The 27,448-nt window shown below is 36.6% G+C and overlaps 1 protein-coding gene across 4 annotated transcripts in view; it reads right to left on the minus strand.

The window, feature by feature from the left end:
* ZDHHC14 (zDHHC palmitoyltransferase 14) overlaps positions 1-27,448 on the minus strand; it is a 113,490-nt gene that overhangs the window by 38,308 nt on the left and 47,734 nt on the right. For 2 of the 4 annotated variants that reach the window (XM_075035927.1, XM_075035929.1), the window contains exon 2: positions 13,634-13,794. In XM_075035927.1, coding sequence (XP_074892028.1) covers positions 13,634-13,794 — 161 coding nt within the window. Of the gene's footprint in view, positions 1-13,621; positions 13,795-27,448 lie in introns of all 4 variants that reach the window. The other 2 variants (XM_075035926.1, XM_075035928.1) reach the window with 1 other exon arrangement.

Below are 27,448 nucleotides of genomic sequence, written 5' to 3' on the forward strand. Positions count from 1 at the left end.
AACAACTGGACTTCAGAAAACTCTCTGGGAGAAGAGGGTGGAAGGAGGGGAGCAATAGCTAAGAATGATGGAATCAGGGTGTGAAGCTCCCAAGCGTCCCTTATGAGAATGAAGTGGTGAATACTGAAGAAACAGCAGCTTAGAAGCAGCCTACTAGACCCTGATGTGGTATAGACATTTGCTTGTGTTTGATCTAAACTAACTCCTGCAAAGTTCCTGCAATGCTGGGCCAGGTCCTATGATCTGCACGTGGAAGCACAGATTACCGTGTGGCTCTCATAACAATCAATAACACTGATTTTGACCTCAAGGACAATGCTACTTGACACAGCATTTTTGATTAAATAAGTATTGCGTTTTACAAGCTACTAGCATATTTACATGCTGATGCATAACTAGACAATAAAAATTGTTTAATGTGCAATATGGACATTAGCTTAAGTTTCCTTTGTTGTTGTTTTTTACAGTTACGTTGTTTAAAAGAAACCATTAATTAAATGACTGTGATTTTCAAGCACCCTAGCAGATACAAGAATTTTATGAGGTCAATAGAAATAAATTGATTTCTTCAGGTTATAGTAAAAAACATTTTATTTACTTGCATAATGGTTTATTTGTCCTCATGACACATCAGTTTGAGTTATGTAATTTTTTTATTTTTACATTTTAATTCAGAACTAAGCTGAAAAGATGTTCTTTTGAGGGCATAGCACAACTGTGCTTATACTATTTAAAGCTTTACAGAGACATGCATGATTCCTAAATCCAGAAAACAGGGAAGAATTTCTTATAATTCAGAGATTACATTAAAAAACCTTCCATATCTACAATGAAAACTTCTTTTGTGTAGAACAAGTTATCAGAGGCTGCACAAAATGCTGAAATAACTAACTTGTAGTACTAGTACAGATCTACATAAGACAATACTTTTTAGGGGAGAAAAACACCGTAGTATGTTTTTGTTATTAGAAATCCCCTATAGCTGATTTTAGTTACTACCACTGAAAAATATAAATACATTTTAACACACTGTACTTTCAGTAACATATCACCAGCAGGCTTGTAATATTCTTAGTCCTATAAATCCATGAACCTTACAAAACACAGTGTTATGTCATTTCTGACCATAGTCTGGTCAAAATAGACTTAAATTGTGAACAAAAATGTATGTCATTACCCCTAATTAGCTTTTTATCCAATAAAGCATTTAACATGTGCATGTGTAACATGTTCATTAATAAACCAATGACTTCCATTTGACACTCATACTCAAATTTAGGTGCATAACTGTCAAAAATACTAACAAAGCCTGAATTTCATATAGGTGTAGCTTTCTATACTGCTAGAAATGTTGATGCATTGAACTTCCTGAAGTAACACTAATATTTCAGATTTTCTTCTTTTACAAAATCTTATTATTCCTGAATATGTACATAATCATTGAAAGGAAATGACTTAAACCAGTCAAGGTGAATTGTTCAGAAGAAAAATTCTTTTTTCTAATGAAACATTTATGCATAAAAATGCACATTGACTAAAACTTTCCACCCACCTTTCAAGAAGTTCAAAAAGTGCACTGTATTTATTTTATTTTAAAATGGGCTCTGGCAGAATCTCGAAGGCAACTTCCCTCTTCTCTGGTAGAGAGGGGAGACTGCTGGCCAGCCCATTATACTTACAATGCTGGTTTTCTAAGAGGATTTCCTTCCAACCCTTTGCAGGGAAGTTCAAGTTCACAGGGACAGCAAGTCCTAGCTCTCTGAGAAAAATTAATCTCAAAATCCAAGGGTGAAAGCTGATGCAAATGAAATTAATGAAAACACTCTTGCTGACTTTCCATGGAGTCAGGATTTTACGCACAATCCTAAATTGCATAATCAAACCAGAAAGTCCCAGTCTTTCTGTTTATTACCAATTTTTTTTCTGGAAACATGCAGCAGGGCAAGGTCAAATGTGCTTGGATTTAATCAGATTTATCTAACCTAAATGTGCTAAACACGTCCTGATCTCACAGTGATTTATCAGACTGTAACTAGCCTTCAATTGGACTGCTCATACTTGGGTTCTAACACAGTTAAATCTTTTAATATATGCAGTCCCTTTAAGGCACAATAAGATTAACCTTTACAGAATCACCTTCCCCAAATAAACCTGCATTTGACCAGTACTTTTTACATTTTCTCTTCCAATCCGTTACTGATGTAGTAATGCAAGTTATTTCACAAAAAGGGTAAAATTTTCCCACTAATGGGATTGCCTTCCATCCTCTCTGCTCTGACACATTTTATAACTTCTCTAGCAGCATCAAATGTTCATGCACTAGGTGGGGCTCCAGCATTTTTAGTACCCTATTAGAAAAAGCCCAAACACACAATCCATATCCTTGCAGGAGCAAGGTACCCAAACTGCTGCAAGGAAGTCACTCTAAGTATTTAATGGAGGTACAGCACAGTCTAGCAACCTTCTAATGTGACAACAAACTCCACTTAGATCTCTCAAATTATTATGCTGAAAACAAGTGGGAGGTGCTGTTTAGATGAGACACAGAGGCTGGAATTTTGTATACATATCGCCAGGATTCTCCTGCTCAATCAAGCATTTGCTTTTTTGGTCAATTTTCCTAAGATCCTAGGACAAACAGTCTCAAGAAGGTCTCTCCACCGTGTCTCTACACAAACTTCATAATCATATCACACAAGGTTTGCTGTCAACTTTAAAGGGACACAATTTCAATCTTCAAACAGTATCATTAGAAAAGTTAGTAACTTGAAGTATTTGTAATGTTTCCTGCTAAGAAAAACAGGTAATGCAATGAAAAAAATCTTGATGTATGACCTATAACATCTGGAGAACAAAATGAAAAAATGTAAATCTCTAAGAAACATCTTCCTCTGTGTTTAACCACTTAAGCCTAAGCTACATGCTTAACAACAGTGGGCTACAAGAGGAAAGAGTAATTTATTTTTTTTAGGGAAAAGAACTTACAATTTTCTTGTTTCCAGACAGTAATCTCAAGGACAAACAATACTGGGAACCTGGCTTAGACTGAAACCAGCAGCTGCTAACTGCATTCTTCACATAATTCTTCATCTGATAGCCAACAAGAGATACCAAGAAATATTCCTCCTGACTTTAGATAAAAGACTTACTGCCTTGATTTCAGAAGAACCTATGTATTATTTTCTTAAGAGCAGAATTGCATCATCTTCTTGAAGACTAAAACTTTATGTGAAAGTTATTCTTGCTCCCAGAAAGAAAGAAGAATCTTTAGTGATTTGCTGAGGGAAAGAAGCATAGAAAGTAAGAGCTTTCTGAAATACTTACTTGATGCACAAAGTAATTTCACTAGATTTATTTTAAGAATGTTGTTTAAAACATGCAGTATTAGGTATGACTGTAAGCCTATCAAGCTGGTATCCTACCTTTGGAGTGAAAGCAAAAACATACCCATGTTGTACCCATAAGCAGTATGTATTTGTTCAGACTATTGTCAATTCTATGAAATGCCTATGCTGTAGCACAGATTTAATTTTATAAGGCTCTAAGGAAACCAAATTGTGCATTTCAAAACAAATGAAAGACAGGCAAGGAATTGTAGAGAAGTCTCAAATGTAGTCTTGAACATCAATGAAAATTAGACCGCCAAGACAAAAACAACTTCCAGAGATGGCATGCTGATGTAGCTGATATACTGAGTTCAGAGCTTTTGAAAAGGCAAAAGCAAGCCAACAGAAACTGTGAACTGGCCTGAGCTGGTTGTAGCTCTTGTAGGAAGATATACATAAGTTAAGACAGTTAACCTGAAGAAAAATCCAAAGCATTTCCTCGCTATAGATGGACCTTTTTACAGCTGGAAGGATAAATTACGAAGATCATCTTTTTATTTATCTGCATCACCTATCCAATGCAAGAAAGATGGCTATTGTGGAAGAATTGTTAATCTTATATACCTCACACGGACAAACACTCTCCCATCTGTGAAACCCATTCTCCTGGGTTTGGTTATCCTTTTGAGCCTTACATTTAGAATTTTATTATCCTATAAACATTTTTCCACTTGAGGTGACTTCACACTAAACTAACTACAAGAGACACATATCATAACTGCAAAGAGGTTACAAAATAAGGCTTCTTCTAGTTTTCATGTTCCCATAGAAAAAACAGCCCCTCTCAATACCGTATATTGTGTGATTGCAGAACCCATGCTTATATGCACCACGAAAAGTATGAAACTACCATTGGGGAATGACTTTTCAGTTTTCATAAAAGTTACAATCAAAGTAAATCAACAAGTTTAATTTCCCCTATGGGGTAGGAAAAGAGGTCCTGCTGCATTTAACTGAGACTATAGCACTTTTACAGAAAATAATCCTACATTATCTTCAGTGATTTTGCATTATACAAGCCTCATGCATCTAGTTGCTTTTGTTCTATTATGTTATATGAGAAAACACTACAGTATTTTAAGACTTATGCTCCTCCCCTCTCTTAGGCCAAACAGATATATTTCTTAAATATTTTCTTACAGGTTTCCAGACCTCTCTGTTTTGCTGCCTTGCTCTTGAGTTTCCACACATGGTGTCAAAAACTAGACAGTGAACTGAGCTGTCATCATCACTAAGTATTGCAGAATGTCACTTCTCCTGGTTTATGTAATGACTTTTCTTCTCAAGGATCCCCAAAAGAATTTCCCCTTTTTCTCATGCTATTATGATGCTGACTCAATCTGTGTGTGGACAATACTCAAGTCTCCTTTTACTGTACGGTTCACTACTTAGCCCCCTTTTTGTTAGTATTTGATTTCCATTTGTAACCATGCAGTTTGTATTTGTTCCCTAAATTTGCTAAGACTATTTAGAGTATATTTAAAAAAAATAATTAAAAAAAAATAATCAAGCCAAGTGCTTGCAAATTCCCACAACTCAGCATCAACTTCAGAGTTAAGCATACTCCCTTTTTTTTGAGCACACAGTCAGTCTCTGCAAGATCCTACTTGATCACTTACTGTTTGCCACTAGACTGTCTTTCCAGAAAGCTGCTCACTGACTTTGTGGTAATTTCATCTAGACCTTATTTCCAAAATTTATATAGAAAGAATCCTATGCAGAACAGCATCAAGAACTCTGTTACAGTAAAAATTCAGCACATCTGCTTCTTGTTTTCCACCAAGACAGTTACTTAGCTCTTTAAACACTTTGTTGCTTGTTTTGAGTCTTAACCGGCCATAAACCCCACCCCCTGCCAGCCCCAATTCTTACAATTTGATCATTTAGCAGTTTGCTCCCTATCTTTCCAGACAGAGAATAGTGTCTACAGATAGAATAGACAGATTTCTATTAGAGTAAAATATTAGATAGACAGATATAGATGCAGTATAGTAGACTGACAGATTTTTCTTTTTCTTTTAACTACTACTACTGTCCCTCTTCTGACCTGCACTTCTTATCAGCTGGCAAGAAGCATGCAAGTTCTCTTCTGAGATCAAAGCAGTGTTGAATCCTTCAGACTGCCCTCTGTTATTTCTCATTTCCCAATTACACATCATGCCTTCAGCTTCTCTTTCTTCCTCTGACCTCTAACATAACCGGTCCTGTTGTCTTCTACTGTTACTTGCTGGTTATAAATGACTTTATTCCCCTTTTGCCTTTCCAACATTTTCCCTGTATGTCTGTGCCACCTCTTTATACTCACCTTTAGAAACTGTCTCCATTTCTGATACAAGTATCTTTCTGACTGCAATCTTCATAAAACTAGAAATACAGGCAGAACGGTCTCTTCCTACACTTCCCAACCTTCCTCTGTATGAGGATAGCTTGATGATGTGCACTTAATACACTATTTTTCAATAGAGGTCCCTTTTGCTTTGTGGACATCCTTTTTTTTCCCTCTCAATTCCTTTCACTTTTTGTTTATGAACATGGATGGTGGCTGGGCTACTACCACCTCACCAAATCCTCAAGAAACAACTGCTTTCCATTCCTGTACCCTGGCGGTGGAAACAGTAGCATCACAGCTCTGTTAGTCCTTCATCTTCACCTGGAAAAAGGTGATAGCCTAGGTGGAAACATTTCACACTGTCAGCATGACCACCCTATTTCCAAAAAGTCACTTGAATGAAGTACCAGAAGTTTCTTTAGAAGGTCTTATTTTGAGAACTATTCTCCTTACTCAGCTCATCCTGTTATATGCTTTCTGACATGCAAAAATAAAGTTTAATAAGCTTTAAAAGAACTTCAAATTAGCATTCTTAAATCAGAATTCCCCCTCTTGGGACATAACAGTTTCTCACCCCATCTGTAATAATTTCGGTGAGGCTCCTTCCCAAAGAAACAGGTCGGGCAGAGTAAGACTCAAGTTTATCTAAGAATAAAGTAAAAGCCACAGAATGGACATGTTACACGCACAAATTTTAGAAAAGAAACAATTCAGTGAAGGCATTATTTTTAGGAGATTTATCTGAAAAATCTCTTGCCTCGAAGTATATTACTGTTAACCTTGCACCCCATCTTTAGAAGGCACCTCAAGTTCAAAGGTACAGCAAGTTCCACAGCAATCAAACCAGAATGATAGTTTTGGAGCATGTAGAAGTTATCTTTTGAACTGCTGGAGCCATCCGGCTTTTCCTGCTGCACAGATGCCACTCCACTAAGATACATCTTTTTAGGCACATTAAAAAATATATTTTAATAGTACAAAGATGTTTCTTTCCATTTCCATTGCTGATTCCACAATCAGTTTTAGGGCAGAAGGATTTGTTATAGCTACCTAGCTTGTTCCTCTCCATTAGACTTGCCATAAGCCCTCATGCTTGGGAATTTGAGCCCCGAACTCCACATTTGGTGGCAATATAGATCCTCACTTCCTCCACTCCATTGGCCCTTTTTGGAAGACTACTGGTTTTGCTACTGCTGAAGAAATGACAGAGGTTTTCATCAGCTCAGCAGTAAGAACCTGTGAAGCAAGTCTTGCGCTACCATTTTTAAAAAAGATTTGTAAATACAAGTTCTGAAACAGTACCACATGGAAACATTTTGACTCTCCTAATCAAATTTTTAATGCAATCTTTGTCTTTTTTTCAGTATCCAATTTGTATTTTTCATTTTGTTTAGCCAAAACTCTTTATCTGACAGACTCTTTCTTTAAGGAAAAATTATTATTGTCTGCTGCTTATTTGAAATAATTTATTTCCTGACTTAGATTAATGTTTCTTTGAACACAGGGTAAATAATCAATTCCTTGAACAGGAACCTGTGCCTGTATTTTGGGCTAAAGCTGGTACCTTATTCTAGGTAAAGGATTTCTTAAAAGAGATGAATGAAACTAGACCGTAACACTGATTAGGAAAAGGTGCTAAATAAATGCTTCATTATATTTTTCCATATTTTTATGCTTAAAAAAACCCCAAAAAACCCAAACCCAAAACCAAACCAAAAAACCCCCCAAACCCCCCAACAAAACAACTTGGTGAGTTTTTGTAGCCTAAGCTATACACCTTAGCTCTGAGGCTTTCAAATACTTAAGCAAGATGATTCAACCACTTTGGAAACTCAGATGAACAGCAAACATTTTAATACCTCTATCATATTGCAGAATTTGAAGAAAGGAGCTGAAAACTAGCATGTGCTGTAGCCTTTAAGCTTAGCATGCAACTTCTTCTGAACAAATTTTGGCAGAAGAATGATGGGCGGGGGAGAGAGGAGGTCACAGTTCACATATCCTCAGCAGCAGCTTGTCAAGAGCTATAGAGTTAACTTCCGGGTTTCTTTACTGCAGAGCACATGTTAACTCTGTTTCTGAACAGATTATGAACACTCTATCCCTGCAGAGAGGATGTCACGTCCCAGCAGAACTGGGCTTATCGGAGACTGCTACAGTCAAGCACATAGGGCAAGGAACCTGGCTCTCCCTCTTACCACCTCCACAACAAAGAGGAGGCACCTGCCCAGCCCAGAGAAAGGAAAAGCGTTCAGGAAATCCCAGCACAGAAACACAAGGTGAGTAAAAAGCAGAGTGGAAAGAAGGATCAGAAAAACAGGAAGTAGTGACAGACAACAAAAGATGCAACCAAGTAGGATCCAGCGCTGAAGAGAAGTACAGGAAAGACAGGGCAGAACTCAGGGTGTACGTACCTAACAGATGCAATATATGTAAGGGGCAGAAAAGAGCCCCAGAGCGGACTCTCAACACCAGAAAGCACAGGATTCTCCAGAAACAGGAACCAAAACCCAAAGAACTTTTTGGAACAAACTGTGGTAACTTGTTTTTGTGTCAAGGCCCTAATAACAAGAAGTGCATTGTTATACTGCTGCCTTCTGCCTTCCCTGTCTAGGTTTTCATTACTTAAGGAACAACTTACTGCTCCTTTTGATTTTTTTTGTGTGTGTGTGTCTTTATAACCACTGGATTATGAAAATAACGTATCTAAACCACTTTCTATGCCAATTAGAAAGCATTCAAAATACCTCATCCTTCAAATGGAGCCAAGAACACATTCAGTTAATATTTATAGCTTGTTTATACATCTGCCATTCTATAAGAATAGAGAATTAAAGTGTACATCACAAAAACTCTGAAGTGACTATTACACCATGTCCATTTCAAAATCATAGATACAATTAAATATTGCATATATGGGTACTTGATTTAAAAACTAAGGAATTAATTTGCTGTGGTTAAGTTGGGAAAAATCCTTTAATAAAAGCATATTTAAAACATCATTTAAAGAACACTAAAGATTTCACCAAGTAGCTGGATATAGCAGTGAAAAATATCTGCCATAGCAAGATAACTAAATCCTAATACCTACTCTACAACAACTCACTTGCAATCTCATTTAGCAGACCGTCATCATTATCATCTTTATACATAATTACTGAAAAGGTAAATTTCCATTAGAAAGCCCATCTGTTTTACATAAAAAGAATAGGTTATACAAGTTTTTGTTCTGAAAACATTTTCCCTTACTACACCATCATTATTACTGGTAGATAATCAGCAAGTTAATTTCAGTAGCAGCTTCATTAATGGATTTTAATTTCATTTTCTGCCTAAGGGACTCAAGAAATTCAAAGAAACAGACACAGAAATGGAAAAGTACCGACAGAGATGACAGGGAACATAGGACAGTACCTAGATGGATACTACTGTTCTTTTCAGCATCTTACACTCCTCTCTGTTCCTTTCTCAAATGCAGGTGTGAAATCCTCCCACTGTTTAGGAAGATTTTATTTCATTAATTTTCAAACACTTTAAGGAATTAGGACTATCATTTTTCTATAGCTGAACTATCAGCCAGTAGTGGTACAATTCAAAACACCATACCTATCTTTCTCTTCTAAAATTGACAGCCATTTGTTTTCACTCAGCAAGCTGCTCTCAGTAAGGGAAGCAACATCCTTACTTTAACCAGAGTTAAGATAACTTCCCTCAAATACGTTTTTCTTCACGTACAGTTATGCTCCAGCTTTTCCTTAGTGATCTCACATTGTAGTAGGAATAAATTATTCTCTCAATCATCAATACTTGCCTCATTACAGAGAAAAAGCAACAAAACAAAACAGAACATCAGTAGTAAGAAGCCCAACGATTTGTCTGCAGATCTTGCTTCTAGCCAGCTTTGAAATCCTATCCTTAGCCAAAAACAGGTTTAAAGAAATCTGTTAATACAGTAAGTGAAAGAAAGATGTCTGGTCAACAGGCTTGGATACAAACATTCTCCCCTTCTAGTTCTGGTTTAAATATGCTTCACGAGTGCAGACTTCCATACAGTGTTCTCCTATGGTGGTCCAGTCTTTTGCTAATGAGAACCTCTTCTGATTAGGTACAGCAGTGTCCCACACAATGCTGCTTTTCTGACAAGGTAAAAGGCCAGCTGACACAACTGGGTTGGTCGTATGCTTATAAGTAATATGGTACATGTGTTGTTCAGTAGAAATAGGTGATAACAAGCTTGGTGTTCATCTAACAATTGTTAAGTTTTCATTTTTAAACTACCTTTAAATGCCAAATTTGATAAAGGTGAAATTTAACTAAAACATACAACTTTTTTTTCTTAATTTAAACTTTTAAAAGTATCATTCATGTTTTATTTTATTTAGAAAGCAGGACTGCTTCCTTTATTAAATGTCTTAAGTAACTCATACCAGATATGATAAAGATCTACATTTATTCTTTGGAAACAGCTTAGATTCTGTTATTTATCATTAGGACAGCAGAGAGCAGGATGATGACTGGCAAATTAAGACTACTTGTGCTTCACCACAAGAAGAGAGAAAAATAGGAGTGCTGGGATTGCTGAAGTGAAACATCTAGGAGAGGTCATGGTGGCAGACTTATGAAGTGTAAAGGTTTAATAGAAATCTAAGTTCTTCAGGTAAGTCTTATGGAAGGTTATTCAATTAGAAAGATATTCTTATGATTGCAAATATCTAATAAATATATTTGCTTTCTAATCATAACACATTTTACTGGGAACTCCAGTACTGAAACAGGCAAAAAATGTCTGCTTTTCCTGAAACACTGCATTAATAAAACTGAAGAAAAACTCCATTTAAAAAAACCAGAAAATACTCGCAAGCCGTCATAGTAATGACAGCAGTAATAAAACAGTTACATGGGAAGCTCTATTTCAAAATGGCTCTTTCTGGAAAACTCTGAATTTTAAACATTTTTTTATCTCCAAATTAGAACACAATTTTATGATGTAAAGGGGCATTCTTTTTTGGCAACGCTAAGGAATACACCTGCCTGAATTCCATCCTCCTCCCACATGTTATTCCTAAAGAGAGGGTAATTTTTTTTTGAGAAGTAGGGGCAAAAAAGAGAAAGGAGGGGGAAATTATAACTTTTCCCACATTTCCCTTAATAGTTTTGAGATGCTTCTTTTCCCCACTCTCCATCCTTTCCTTCCCAGCTATAAAAATAATCCCATTACCCATTATAGCAACTTACACACTTCTGTGCAGCACATTACATACTCAGTACTTGATTCTGAAAAATGTTTGCAGTGACAGCACTGGCAAAAGCTAAAAAATAAGCTCTAAAATCAGCCTTCCTAAGAAATCTGTTAGCTTTCCCAACAATATAGATTTGAACTTTGGCATCTGTTTTCCACATATCTGGATTCTGTGAATATTTGGCATCTGTTTTCTACATACCTGGATTCTGTGAATATTAGGAATTCTTCTATTACACAAGCAAGGACTGAAATGACTGTGTTTGAAGAAAATTCCAGTTCCTCAGTATAAGAACATTTTAAATGTTTTTTTTTTAGAGTGTAGAGGGAATACAGTTCCATAATGTTCCTCCATTTCTGATTTAATTTCTTTATGGCATGTAAGGGCAGGCTGACTGAACATTTTCTTTTTAAATAATCCGGAGTCCCATATCCAAAAGTAAGCAAACAGAAGAAATTTATATAAATTTAAATTCGTCCATCTGGGATGGATCTATCTGGGCCATCTAGGACCTAACAGTTTTGTTCCCTATATACTATGTACAGTATGGTCCTTGCCCAAGGCTAAGTCCTGACTGGCTAAATGTAACCTTCCTGTCATGGCAATGACAGCTGGCTCCTGGCTCTGCACAATTAGATCATACAATGTATAAAAGTAATGTATGCTTTCTTCCTGAAATGTGAATGCCAGCAGAATACATTGTTTTTGGAAAGCTATACCAGGTCTATAAAATTCGGTGAACGTCTCAGACTTCACACACACCCATGAGAAAAGATTTCCTTCCCACAAGGTTCAATGACTATGTTACATGGTCATACAGTTCCAAAAGTCTCAAACCTACACAAAGAGCATAGTGAGTAAGTACAATTAGTTGCTGCACATAGCATGCTGCAAATGTGTTGATTCCACTTCAGAACTCAAATCCAAACACTCTGAAATACACAAAATGCTGTTTATTACACAGACACCTTTTTATCTTAACATGTAACATAGTGTAACAGCTGTGGTCAGGACCTTCCAAACCTGATGAAAGAAAGTGATCTCACTGTAGCAACTATCAATGAACTCATCACTATATTTTGAAATCCTGCTTCTTCTTAAAATAATCCATACCAAAGATAACATGTGTTTCCAGAAAATAAAGCAATTCTTCCTCCTCCAACAGCAGTTTTCTGAAACTGAGCCCTTCAGATAAGACTTTTTAATCGCAATGAAACCATTAGATTCAAACAACCACTGAAGTGTGTACGTATTTAAAAACAAACTTGTTACCTTTCCTCTGCTAAAGGCTCATGAGAACCTAAAATAGTAAATACAAGTCATTACTTTTTTTGTTTTACCTTAAACAGTATCATTTCTTTGTCCGACAGATCTCTTAAGTGGAAGATATAGCTGCATGATGTGCTTACTGTCTCTTAACAGCTAAGTAGTAAGAGGAAACTAATGCCCTATTGTTGTTAACATTTTGCTATTTTGACATGAATTCTCCTATCATTCCCACTTATGTGGGCATGGTTCACAGTGTGATTTTGGTGCGTACAAACTACATTTGATTTCTGAGGAAACTAAACCAGAACTTCTGCTCCATGTGTATACCAAATGAACTCTACCTCACAACATGGTGTTAGAGTCTACACCAATGACTTAGCTCCTCAGACATTTTCACTAGTGCTTTGTGGAAGACATATAGTCTGGAGAACCAGACAAAACCTAGTCTGAAGTAAACCCCTCAAATTCACACTCTACAGATGCAGAAGCATCTGCAACAACAGCTTTAGTGCACTCATTTGCTTCTACTGCATTAAATTATTTGTCACAGTAAACAAAGCCTAAGACTGTACCTTAGTATTAAACATCAAGGACCCTGCATGTATTTCTTCTGTGCTTGCACAAAACCGTTTTCTGTTTTTTCAATTATATGAGCAAGTGTTCCTCTGAAATTGCTTCAGTAAATGGTATTTCCATTGACTATCATATCAAAGCAGATATAGTAGCCTTCAGTAAGCTTCAGTAGCTTACTAAAACTGAGCAAACAAAACCACTGTTTATGAAGCAGCTCTGCAAACTCATCCTGTGCTTTCTTATCTAGGTAGCACATTTTAGCTATTAAGCCTATTCGTAGCTGTAAAATCTAGTTCACTCTCCTTTAATTGTGCTGGCTTTACACAGATGAAAAATAGTAACATTTTATTGCTGTTACTGAAAAAAAATCTTCCCAAGACTGCATCAACTTACAAGACTGTATATTAACAGAGACTTATCTGACTCTTTCACAATATAAACAACATAATCAAATTCAGTTAAACTCTGAGGGTACATTACTTTAAAAGACACACAATTGTAGAACCTTTGCAATATCAGCTTTCTTGCCAAAACCACTCTAGAAAGCATTCTCTTGTGTACCACAGAGAGACTTCTACCAGACTTGCCGAAAAGTATTTACAGTAATAACTATCACTTTCCAAGGCCAGGATTTTGTTTACTGTCTTTCTTGGTGAAGAATTGATCAACCATCTTTCCACAGGAATCACTGTAATGTCATCAGACATTACAACTCCAGAACAATTACTCTGGCAAGATAGGAGTAACTCCTCCCATGAGCAGAGCAGCACACTGCCTTCACACAGTACATGCACCCTTGGGAGGAAAGCGAAGAGACAACAGACCTTCAGTGTTACCTATTTGTCTCTCTAGATCTGCTGCTTCATCTGGTGTTGCGCGTGGAAGGACACCAGGATCACTGAAACTAGTACGCAGCAGGGTCCCCATCACGAAAAAGAAAAGAATCCCACCAATTGCAGGTATAGCAGGTGTAATCTTCTCCGACAAATATGGACAACTGGAAAAAGAAAAAAGATTAAACATAATCAATAACACATAGTGCAACTTGCTCTCAAAAATTGTTTACCATTATAAATGCGTATGAAGAATTCACTTCTATCAAGACATTACTTATCTTGGAACGTTTATTGAAGTTGAAATTTCTGTTTATGTGTTCATGACACTTCTGAAATTTCTCATAATCTGTTTAATATAATAAAGGTCCAAATGGCATAATAATGACCTCACTAATATGCAGTGCTCATTTACATAAGAAAAAAATTTTATTACAGGATATAAGTTCATCTATTTGTTCATCTACTGCCCAATTACATAAAGTAGATTGGGGGGGGGGGGGGGGAATAACCTGAAGATATTCAGCAATAAAAAGCAAAGCACAAAACATGATGAAATAAGCCACACTAAAAAATGTAATTAAGTCCATAAAATGAATTTATTGTCCATCACAAAGATGGTGTTCAAGAGATTACACCTGTGACACATTCCTTTAATAGCCTTGTTATATATCAGTATTACAACACCACTACTGATTCTCTTTCTTAATCCATTTCTTGTAAATGAGTAAACAAGCTTACCAAGTTACAAACTAAGACCAGTGCAAATGACAGTGCAACACACCTGAAAACAAATAACCCATGGGGGTCTAGGGCAACATCAACAGCCCTTTACCAGCACAAAAAAAGGCTCTGGTTAACAGATTTACAATATACATGCAGGCCTTAAGACTGGATCACAGTTTTAGCAAATTTTCCTCTATGCTTCACATGTCATAAAATCAAAATGGACAGAAGCACTGGAATCTAAACAACACACAAATATAAATATCTCCTTACAGTTGCGCAAAAAGAAGGGCTATGAACACTTAGACATTACACAGTATACCATTCCCATTAGAGTCATACAATAAGCACTGCAGGATCACCTTAGAAAACACACGGGCTGAAGACTCTCCTCATAGCTCTTATATTAAATAGAGGTGGGCAAAACACAGAGATGGCTTCATGCATTTCTCATGTCTGCATGAGAAGACAAAAAATAAGCCTAAAACCAACATAAGCCAAACCCCAACAAGTTCTAGGCCTTAGGGCTTCATCTAAAACTTCCAGGTATCAATCAAGTTCAGTTAACACAGTCTTCCCTGTTTCTGCTGACTGCCTTAAATGATGATTCAGACATGCAAGCTTTTGCGCTGCAAGTCAGTTAACCTCACGGGAATGTTAACTCTGAGCAAGTGATGACAATGTCAGCTTCACTGTCCATCACTTCTGCCAACGGGATGGGCAGAGAATGGAACCACTTTTCGTAACAGCTACCATGTACCAAGCATTTATCTCCCTGCATAATTCTATTAAATGTACTTGGCTGTTTCATCGAATGCCGTGGTTTCACAGACACAGTGAGTCCAAATGCATTACATGGTGCATCATACCATCACTATGAGTGGAATTCATCTTTTGCCCTACATGAATGTAATGTTACAGGTGTAACAAGCTACAAAAGATTAAAAAGACAACTGGGTATAAAAAAAGAGGTGAGGAGAGAGATACTGTAGTTTCATATGATGAATAGACTGTTTAAATACTAGGAAACGTACTTCAAATGCACACTTTTAGAAAATCTGCTTCAAAAGCCCCAGATTTATGAAATCAGTGCTAACTAAAGGAAGCAGCAGCAGGACAGCTGGTAGATATAAGCCTTGCTCCATTCATGTCAGAGAAGTCAGCCAGTACGAACAACCAAAGAGAATCTTTCATACCACATAAAGGTCCTACTGCTCAATTTATTTCTTGCCACAAAGGATTACTGAAATCAAAACTACTGTAATATGCTCAGACAAATAGCCTGCAAAAACTTATTTTTAAAAGGATTAGAGGGAACATGTACATTAATGAACACTAAATATAGCACAGTGCTATTATTCTTCTATTGCATTATTCATTACACATACCAAAGAAATTGCAACTGTGATGAAGTCTGTTGACCAAACAAGAGCTGTATGTGTGTGAAAGGTACCATGAGATAATCTCAGGGCAGCACAGTAGGTGCAATACAATTTAGACAGGTACCAACGCAAAAACAGCAATGGTGTCTACCTACACAAATTCTCAGTGATACTAAAAAGCATGAAAATGAGTAGCTCTGTCTTGCTGAAGCAAGTCCATCTGCAGTGAAAAAAAACCCAAACAAAAAACCCCAAACATTCTCAAAGCACTGCACACTCTTCATCATAGGCAAGTGTAAGTTAATCTGCTTTGCCTAAAGGTGTTTCCAGGATTTAACAACCTGTATTTTATCAACTTCCACTTGCAATTACTTCAGCAATAATGTAGAAAAGACCGAAGATGTCATCTTTAGCAATAATAACCCACTAATGCTCCATCGATTCAGAAATTATTTCAAGCTGATAAACCACTCCTTACAGAGATTCAGATAGTAAGCCTAGGCAGAACCATTCAATCCGTCTGACTTATGTACAAACAGACCATATAATAAATATTACATGGGCCTGCAGAGAGCTCAATGATATCTATCCTTTAAAAAGGCCCAATTAATGTTTCAAATTCCTATCAATTAATTTTTTTAAAAAATAATAAATCAGATACCGTATAGACCATTTTTTCTTCATGTCTGTATAAAAAAAGGGAAAAAAATGTCTTCATATCTCCTGCATTATTAAAAAAAACCACTACAAGTGGCTTCAAATTAAAAATGCGGATTTCAGCTCAAAATTGTCAATACATCTGTAGAAAAACACTTGCATATTTATATAATTTATATTTGCATGCTTATATAATGAATGTATTTGTACTGCTACATTAAGTCAACATTCTTTTAAACAATTTGTTTTAGTGTTACTACTTTATAGAATTGCCAAATACTGTACACAGAAAAAGATTATTCCCAGTATTTGTTCAAATTCCTTAATTTGCTGCAATTAAGTTTGTATCCCTTCAGGCATCAGCTTTCCTCAGATATTACAAGAAATATCTTTTCTGGATGGTATGTTCATTGAGTTTTTAAAGTAAACTTTAGCAGGTACTTCCTGACAGCAAATTTCAGAACTTTCACGCAAAGGGACTCCCCACACAGAGGACTGCCCACCTGCAGCACCACTTACGATAAAAGTAGCACAGAGGTCCAGAACAAATCTCTGTCCTACTGCAGAGCAAATAGTGACAAACCTTTTTAAATCAGCACTTGGTAACTACTAGACATGAACTGACATCCTCAGTTTACATTTTAGACATAGTAAAACAATTGTTTTTAATCAGTATCTGTAATGATAGCAAGTACTGACTAGGTCCATCACAGAAAACACATTTTTAGGAAGTGTTACTTGGCCACAGATCCCACTAGCAATTGTTATTCTGGAAATAGCTTCTTCAGGGAACAGTGTTTGGATTTGCACAGAGTAACCAGTAACACAACCTGAAGTTTTGACTTTATTAACACAGGAGCTTTATGCAAATCAACCCTGCTTTTTGCTTGGCTTCTCAGCTGCTTTTCTGAAGCATCATGTGAAAGTTTGCATGCGTGTAGGAAGGAAATAAAATCTGCTGGACGACTAGTCTGTCATAGCTAGATAAAAATAAAAACACACTAGTATTTAAGTGATAATTATCAAGTATCATCCCTGTGAACAAAGGATGCAGGAGAACAACAAAAGTAATTCTTACCACCCAGCAGCCCTCTTAACTGTGTAACCATGTTCCCTGTGGCTACCAAGATCAGCAAAAAAAATACACATAGTAACTCCACTGAAGAGCACACACTGTGAGAGTCCTCAACTTTCAAGCTCTTTCGTTAGAAAAGAGGAGGAAAGAAAAGAAGCCTCCTTAAGGCCTTTCCTGGAAAGATGAAGGCTTTCCTGAACAGTTCACTGACAATTATTTTTATTCGCTGATGGGGAGATACAATAAATGAGAAATCTTTCCAGTAGGGATAATGGATATTTGGAGATAGTCTAACTTGGAGAGAGGCTAACCCTGTAGTTACAAAAAAACATTTGTAACAAACACAACCACTTACTAAAGAGCATAAAACCCACAGGGTTTTACACCTGTGAGAAAGTGGAGATCTTGCTTAATACTTGCTAACCTGGCGGGCAGAAAACAGTAAAAGTACAGATTTTATGCAAATATATAGTAGTCATCACACTTAATTACACCAATTAAAAAAAAAAAAACAAACAAAAAAACCAAAAGACCCCTACAAGCGTGGCTAGCAAGACTGATAATAGGATACTATATGTCAAGCTTTTCATCAACATAAAACCTCGTTGTAGCAGATATTAAAAAAAAGTACTCTAGGAAAAGCATAAGTATAGTTGAACCAAGTAACATACAGAAAGAAATTACTGTTCATTTTCCTACATCATCAATTTATGTTTCTGCATGTACTGCCTATTTAATATACCAGTAGCTATTGGTGTGCAGGTGGTGTCCAACACTAAGAAAGAGGGCTTGCGCTGCAAACCCTGGGTTTGGTTCCACATGTTATAAGTTAACATCTGAATGAAACTGTGCTGCTTTCCCTAAACTAATGCAAAGGTTTTGTTGTTTGTCCTTTCACTCTTTTTTATGGCTCCTCTCAGCTTCCCCTTCCTTTCAACTCCACTGCAACATTGCTACAAGCCACTCGGTCCCAAACTTCTGCCCTTGTGCCAACACAAATCTTCATCAGCTTCTCTTGTGAGCTAAGTTACGTTTACTAAAATGTAAAAAATGACACCATTTTGTTGACTTCTCTTTCTGCCTCTTTAACAAATCAAATACACGCTTGGAAAGAAGCATTGATATTAGCACAATGAAAAAGAGACAGAAGCACACACAAAAATTAGAGCGAGAGGGAACATGGGACAGATGGAGGAGACCTCCATTTCAGCAACTGTCAGTAAGGTTTTCATTCAGACCACTGCCTCTTGTGAAACCACATTCTAACCTTGACCTGCTTCAATTTAAAGACAGCAACAGAATACCCATATAGATAGATTAAAGGCAAACCAAGACTCTGGGCTAGAAGAACAAAATTGGCTTATAATTTACTTTTCAAATGACAAGTTACCAGTTTAAAGAAAGCAGCCAAAGACATGCACGTAGACCACAACACAGACAGTGGAAGATGCAAGGATGGGCAAAACATGAAGGCACAGGAAGAACCTTGGAGGCTGCTGGCTGACAAAGTAGGATAAATGCAACAAAGAAAATGATTAGAGTGAAACAATTTCACTGTTGTAGGGTTTGGAGGGTTGCCTCTTTTTACTTGTTTTCCAACTGAATCTCAACTAGAGAACACTACATTTCATACTGCTATTAGGAAAAGTGTTGGCAGAGTATAAGGAGGTATAAAAAGAATCACAGAAACACTTTTAAAGACTGCACCATGGATTGTCACATATAATGCAGGCTTCAACCTGCTACAGATGACTTCAGAGGTACTGCACCTATGATATTAAAACAGTTTTAACACACTCAGAATTGTAAGAAGAATGGTATAAAATTTTCCCATTGTATAGCCATAGCTACAGCAGAAAACAATGCCACAGAAAAGAATACATACTTAATTTAAAGGCTAGAAGAAAAATAAGATCAAAGAATGTTTGAATGTATCAGTTATTCAGTCAGTACTTTCCACCTCCACCCCCACCACCAAATCCCAGCATCCTACAACTACCTCTTTGAAAGGACCTTATTTTAAAGGTAAGTTGAAGAAACCTCATAACTAAAAGACCTAAAGAAAGGTCTGACACAAGAAAAAAATTATAATAGGAAACAACTTGCAGTGCATCAACCAGTTAATGGTTAATTCTTCACAAGCATGCTGCTGGCACACAAAAAATGTGATGTAATTTGAGTATAGATTAGTCCAAGTAATGTTACATGAATGCCTAACAGGATTAGCTAGGGAAGTTCTGCATTAGTTTCCTACATCTGCCTGATTCTTTTGTACAGCCTTTAAAATTCCTATTAAAATTTTTAAGATATATTAAGGAAACCACAGACTAATTTCAATAGGATTTGAAATTTGCTTAAAAAAAAAGGTGTTTATTTTGTTATTCTTTTTTGTGTTTTGAATTATTTTTTAAAATCATACACTCTCTCATTTCAGAATGGTCAATCAGTTTGGATAACTTATTTGATAAAATAGAAGACAAAAAACACTGCTCTAAGACTTGCTTCATTTCAAATCCAGGAAATTTGAAATGCTGCAAACATGAGAAGACTATGGAAAACACAACAGCTAACAAACAAAAGGCAGAATGACAGCAGGAAGGGAAGAAACAGGCAGAATATTACCTCCTCCTCAATGTAGTAATCTAAAATACTATACCCTAATCATAAATGCAGATTTATGGGATGGTTGCAGACAAGAAGCCTTTAACCTTGCTTGAATGTTTTACTAGTTTATTCTATATTTTATGGTACTAGAGACATCTTGGGTTTTTTTCTATTTTTTATATTGCTTGGGTGTAACTCCACTTAAAATTAATTCTAATTAAAAATAATTTTTAAGTGGGAACACATACAGAATAATAGTAATTATATTGTGTACATAAGTGTCCCAGCCTCTACCAGTCCTTAGAAATTATTACATAAACCAAAGAAGATTAACATGATGAAATCACACAGATTACAGAACAGCATGATCCTTAAACCTAATAAATTAAGTACTTAGAAGTTCTCTCAAACCTAGCACAAAATAAAATTAGCTTAATGTTACCCTGAACAGCAAAAGCTCAACAACTGGTCTTCAAAGTTTCATGTGAAAACCCGACCCAGTTTGGTCTTTAAAGCCGATGTCAAAACACATGAGCAATTACCAAGAATGAAAGACTGTAGGGACCTCTCTCTCCCCTGCTCAAACTAGCAAGTGTTCAGTAGAACTCCTTGCAGCACTGACTTCATTAAATTGTAGCACGTTACCATTGAAATCAGATTTGCACTGGCTGGATTTGGATGTAGGAGTTTAGATGAAGCCAAGCCAGTAGTGTTGATTATGAAATTATATAAGATAACCACAAACTCCCTTCTACAAGTAAAGATCTTAAGGGTTTAATGCAGCAGATAGGCAACAATCGAAGTAATAGCATTGCATGACCTCCCAATTTTTATTGCTGCGTGAATTAACTCTAACAATCCACTGTCAAACTTCAAAGCTGGGATAGATAAAATGCATAATGCAAAACCAACCTGTCTGCAAAACAGATGTGGTTACTGAAGCTCCTACAAAGGCATCTAAATATTGCTTTGTTACACAGAGAAGGAACTTCTTTGTTTTACAAAACACAGTTTCTAAAATTCTGATTGCATCAACTGTTGGCCAGAAATTTCCAAGCAAGTTAGTAAGGAAATAGGGAATATCTAGCAAACTGTACATCAAGAGCCTGAGCCTTGCCAAATAATCAGTTTCTTTATGAAAGGCCAACACAAGTATGACATATCTTCAAAAGACAAACTCAGAAAAGGGAATGGCTTCCAACCATGCAGCAAATCAAAGTCTTGCTTTATTGCAATTTCTGTTCGCTAATTACTTACTTGAAAAGCTAAAAATATATTTGTACTGTAATTCTCTGGTTTTGCATACAGTGCAAGGCCTGGTTTCCATAGTAAAAGACTACCAATTAATGAATTCCACTAAATGCACAAATTTACTATTTCTCTTGAACAGCTCATATAGAACACTTTCTTTCCTGTTATGCTTCATATTACTTCCTTATTATTTCTTATCATTTCCTGTTATGTGATTTTATAACTAAACCATCAGGTTAATCCCTAGTACTTATGAACAGAAATGAAAACCGGGACAAAAAAAGCGGAAATGCCTTATGCCACAAAAAAGTCCCTGAAGGAGTACAAGCTTCTAGGTGATTTTCCACAGGATTCTCTGGAAATTGAAACGTATGCAAGTAAGCTGCTGCCAGATAGTGGACTCTGAGCTTTCAGTGAGCAGTATTTTGTGTTGATGCTGCACAATTTATAAGGTCTAAAGGCTAGATGTAAAGCCTAGCTCCTGCTAAAGGGCAAAGGCCTGTCAATGCAATCCCTACCACTGGCTGGCCACACTCTACTATCAATTCCCTTGTATAAGCACAAGTGAGCTGGCTACCACCGAGTTAAAATGGAGGAATTAACTCTCAATCTGTTCCCTTTTCTGAAAAACACATTAATTTTCTGTTTGATCAGCTTCCCGAACAACTTCACTCACTGTATGATGTAATGAGTGCCAGTGAACAGGTAGGAACACACAGAGGGCAGGACCAAGTTGAACTGTCATTTCCAGAGGCATTCAACTGCTATGTGGACTTAGCCACAAAATGAAAACCCACCCATAGTCCTAACAGCTTAAGAATAACAGATCCAGTGCCTTATAGGGATTTATTTTTTTTACTGTGTCTTTTTCCCTCCACAATTCTCCATATTGCAAGTCTTTTGCATAAAACACACAGATTAACTTTAATGTAAAATACAGGGGAAAAATATTAAAACCTTAACTTCTCAGTGGAACCCACTACAATACAAGCCTTTGCTCTTTCATTGAAAAACAGAGCTAAGCTTCACAGATACAGCACTTCCTGGGGTTCCTTTACTTATAAAGAAGTGGAGAACTGATAATCCTGCCCACACTACATATCAAAAGTGTACATCACATTGTTATAAATAGAGCACCTGGGAACATAAAGTAAGGAGGAGCATAAAAGCAAGCGAGTTTAACCTCCTCTTCCCCAAAAGAAGCAGGGCTGAGCAGTAGCAATTCAGCGACTTGATCATCCTTCTCAAAGACCTGAGAGGCCTGTTAGTAGGAACTTCACAAGCGTGGGTCTCCACAACCGTTGGGAGAGTTTTACCTGAAATAGCGTCCTTTGGTTTTTCCTACTGCCTCCTCACAGTATCACAGGAATTCTCTTATCCCAAACTAAGCATTCAGTGGACAGACTGGCATACCGCAGGCTACTTCAGATCAAAAAAACCCCAGCAACTAATTGGCACACATCATGCCAAATCAGTGCCAACTCTCCATATCTAAAGTGAGTCAATTTAAATATAAACAAATTGCAAGACCAGCTTGAGGCAAATCTTTTATTTCATGGAAAAAAATAAAGCACACAGTGCTTTAGACAGAAAGCATTACCACTACAAATATTCTGGTTAGCAATGTAATTTAAACAACTAGGAATAGCCTTTTACTGTTTTGCATTAGAACTGAGATTTGGGTGCAAGTCATGCAAGCCCAGGCATTAAAAGTTTAAGAAATACCCTACACTGAAAAATTGCTTCTGAATCACCAGAGTTAGCAATGTCATAGCATTTAATTATCTTCAGGGATGTGTGCAGAAAAGACTGCACTGTTTGAATATTGAAATACTTTTGTCTGAATTTTTTGGTTGTTGGTGTTTTTTTGGAAGACATCTAAAATGCTCTGTATACACTTTTATATTAAATATTTATCAAACCTAGATAAGCACATTCAAATTGAAAATCAGTGGCTTTATTGTATTATGCTTTTCTCTGTAGTTCCACAAATATATCACAAACAGGCACTTTCCTCTTAAGAAAGGCCACCGACTGAAATTATTAATTCCATATTCCCTTTTTTAACACCTGTATAATTCAAGAAAAGTTATTTCTACCATACATCAATTCTATGATTTAAATAACGTGTTTAAATAAGGGAAACAAATTCCAGCATATTTTCTCTTAAGCCAACTACATCAAGAAATATCTATTACAGAAAAATACAATTAAAGGAAGTTATAAAAGAAATGGAAATTAAAACCTAAGGATGAAAATCATCCATATTAATGGTTAAAAGTTGAGAGTATCACAGAAGGTTCTGTAGCAAGCTCAACAGCAAAAAAATTTCCACATTTAAGAAAATGATCTTCTTCACACAAATGTCAGTCACTTAAGAACCACAGTTACTTTAGTTAGCTGCTATACAGTAACTAAATATTTTGACTGCTAATGTATAAACAAGATGTGAATGGAAGATGAACAAAGAAGAAATGCCCAGTTTTTACATTGTTCCTTAAAAATATTTTTTTTAAATTCCCACTTAGTTTTATATTTCTTTCATATGCAAATTTTGCTTTCTACTATTTCATTAAAATTTTCAAGCCTTTTCCCAGTTGAGTTGCTGCTGCAATTTTGTTCAGTAATTACCACAAACCCCAAATCTTAATGTAAATTGAACATTTACATTTCAGGATTTCAGGTAGGGAAGAATAACGAACACAGGGTATTACTGCTACCCTTCTTCAAAAGTGTAATTTACTTCTTCAATGCAACATCTGTCTCTTTTTGTCAGACTGCCAAAAGCTTTTTAAAAAGAAGTGTCACAAGAAAGTGAAGCAAAGCAAAAAAGGTCTTTATTACATCCATTGCAACTGTAAATTTCAAACTTTTTTCATCTAACATTTTAATTATGCAACCTGTTATCACCTATATAATATGATTCCAAGCCCCTCTGAAAAAGCATTTCTTTTGCCACTATTTATACGGGCACCTAGTAGATGATTTTGCAAGTGGAATAACATGATCTCTCTCCCTAAGGCAAGCCAGCTGTGAAAATCAGAGCAAAGCTCAGTTACTTCATTGTTCCCAGAATATACTCTAAGGAATTGCAACACAAGATTTGCTCTCCTTCTTTCCATTGTCAAACATGTTCTGCTGTCCTCCTCCCAGTTTCAGATGCTGACATGTAAACAATTCTCCCAGACACACTCAACCATGCAAATACTGCTCCAACTGTTGGTCTGCACTTTGGCACTTTTGCACAAACAGGAAACTAGCAGCTAGTTAAATAGAAATGGAAATCTTTTGAATACATAAAACAATTGCACAGAAGCTAAAATAAAACCAGGATTGCAGCAACAAACAAAACACCACTGTGGGACCACTATCTTACAAAAAAACCCCCAAACAACTGGCTGTATAAAACAGCATAACACGCTACATCGTGTATCTCCATAGTGCACCATCTCCAAATGTAAATTGGTGATGTGTAACCTGTTTCACCGAGTCCTTCAAGCACCAATATCACGAGCCCCACCATTTGCCCTAGTGTTTTGTCTTTAACCAGAGAGCTGGTTAAAGCTGCTGCCTTTGGCCAGTCCCTCCCCAGTTCCACAGGCTCTCTCCTGGCTGGACTCTGATCACCAGGGAACAGAGGCTGCCCAAGCCCTTCTGCCAGCTCCAAATGCACATGCTCCTGGTGCTACAGGACCAGAGGGGAGCTGCAGCCTTTACAACAACCCACCAGTGTCCTGATTTATCTGCAACTGAACTTGAAGAGAAGCTGCTACCCTGGACTAATCAGCGGATTTGCACACGGCAACAAGAACAGACCCTAATCAGGAGGAAGATACAGCATTTGGTAATTCTGCAGCCTTTGCTCTTTTCTTCTAGCCTGTCCTCTGATTAAGTCCATTCTCTATGGAAGAGCTTGCCTTTCAGGTTTGCAGAACATACTACATTCAAAGAGATGAGCTACATGTAACTATAAGAAGTGTGCTGGTTATGTTACTTCAAATAGTTGCATTAAATGAAACGATAAGTGCCCAGCATGTTCCTCCTCCTTTCTTGCTGTGCCCTTACAAACATGACAACAAAGTTCAGGAGATATCAAGTATGTGCTTCATTTTTCAATAGCTTTCTTATGTAAAGGTGCAATGTAGTGGGAATTTATAGCATTTCCTGCCTACATGTGTTCAGAAAGGAGACACCTTGGTGCATCTTGCTCCTAGTTATAAACATTAAGCTAATGCCCATAATGAATAAGTAAAAAAGCAAAGTGTATGAAAGACACATGCAACACTGCAGCAGAGTAAGTAATTTCTCTTTACAAATAAAAGACAGACCAGAAGCACAAGATTCTGTTTCTTCACAGGTATAGAAAAATCCTTTTCATCTCAAAGCACAGGAGACTACTCTGCTTTACAATTAAGTATAGAATTCTTTATTGTCTGAAGGAAAAAAAAGCAAAGTAGAATGGACAGTCAATCAAGCAATCTTAAATCAAAATACAGCTGTAAATCTGATTTCAGGTCCACTGAACTTTACATTATGAGCTTAATGACATTATGTGCACTTATTCCTCCAACAGCAATTATTTTGTCCTCTTACACTCCAAAACAAAACTTCATTTTCACATCCATTAAACAATAACATATTACCTAGTGTTTCATTAGCCTGAAGATGATCAAACCCTCAAAGTTTCACTGGTATGAAGAACACACCAAATAATTTACCGTATCACTGTGAATAAGTTCACAAATTGAAGTCCAGAAGTACTGCCAGGGAACTGAACTTCTTGATGAACTGAATACTCAACTCATGCTTGTTTATTTTTTAAAGACCTTCTTAAAGTAATAAACCAAATTATTCTCACTACTGGACCACTTCCATTCTTTTCTCATATTTGACACTTTGTCAGATACATTTCCATTCTGTCTGTAAAATTAAAGCTTCCCACTAGCAGACAGAAGATTCTAGTAAGATTTTGCTGAAAAGATGAAAAACGGACTGAAGACTACACAGCTTATAAATAACAGACAAGATCCTAACCCACAGTCTGTAATCTATAGAGAGAAATCCACATTTCAAATGTATGTTAATTTAAATTCTAAACATTGCGTTTTGTCCTGGATTGCAAAACAACATTAATATCCTCTATGTCCCAAATACATATTAACCACCTATTAAATTGTTTAAGACATGCAGAAAATACTGGGGATGGAGAGGAATAGAAATAAATATGCGAGGTACAGAGTGCAGTTTTTCTATTCAGAAAACCTACAAACCTCAAAATAGCAAGCAGCATGGCAAATGCCAAGTTGTTAGTGTAACTGCATCCATTCCCCAAAAAGATTTTTAATGCAACTATCTTTGAATTAAAATTCATAGCTATGAATGCATATGAGCCCTGTTATTGGTGTCCAACTCCTCACAGATGCTGAGAAATAGTAAGATACGAGCTCTCTGCAATTTTTCAGTCTATTAGAACAGTGAACAGCCATTAAAATGTAACAGTCCACATCTGCCAGCCACAAGTTCCAGGCTTGTGCTTTAGGCACTGTGCAGAGGGTATTATCAACTCACTGTGAACATCCTCAGGACAGCACAAATCTCCCTCTTTGAATGTGAACACACTCTGCTGTTTCTCAACAGCAGTGATAATTATTCATAGCATCCTAAGCTGTATTTTGATCTGTAACCTAAAAAAATGTAAATGCTTGTTCTGCAAGCCTGTCCTACACTAGGATAAGGTCCCAGAAAAAAAACAGCATTTAGGATCATGATCAGCACCGACTATAATAGGACCTAGGTGCCAATATAAATCTAATCTGTGAGAGGGTTTTATTAATTTATTCTCTATTAACCCCTTCTCTCCCTTTTCTGGAAACATATGTACATACGCATGACAAAAATAATTAAAACACTCATGGGAATGAATCCACAATTTGGTGTTCCAAAACTTGTAATATCTAGCTAGATATTAAGAGAAACAAAAGGGAACACCTTATACATTGGAGGCCTATAAACTGAATGATCTGTGTTCCTACTGTTAGCTTTTAAGCAGGACTTTCCTTGAAGCCCAGTCCCTATTGTCACAGTCAAGAACATCAGTGCATGAAGAACGATATTCACAGAAAA

This window comes from Buteo buteo, chromosome 9, assembly GCF_964188355.1.
Source record: "Buteo buteo chromosome 9, bButBut1.hap1.1, whole genome shotgun sequence".
Taxonomy (NCBI): Eukaryota; Metazoa; Chordata; class Aves; order Accipitriformes; family Accipitridae; genus Buteo; species Buteo buteo.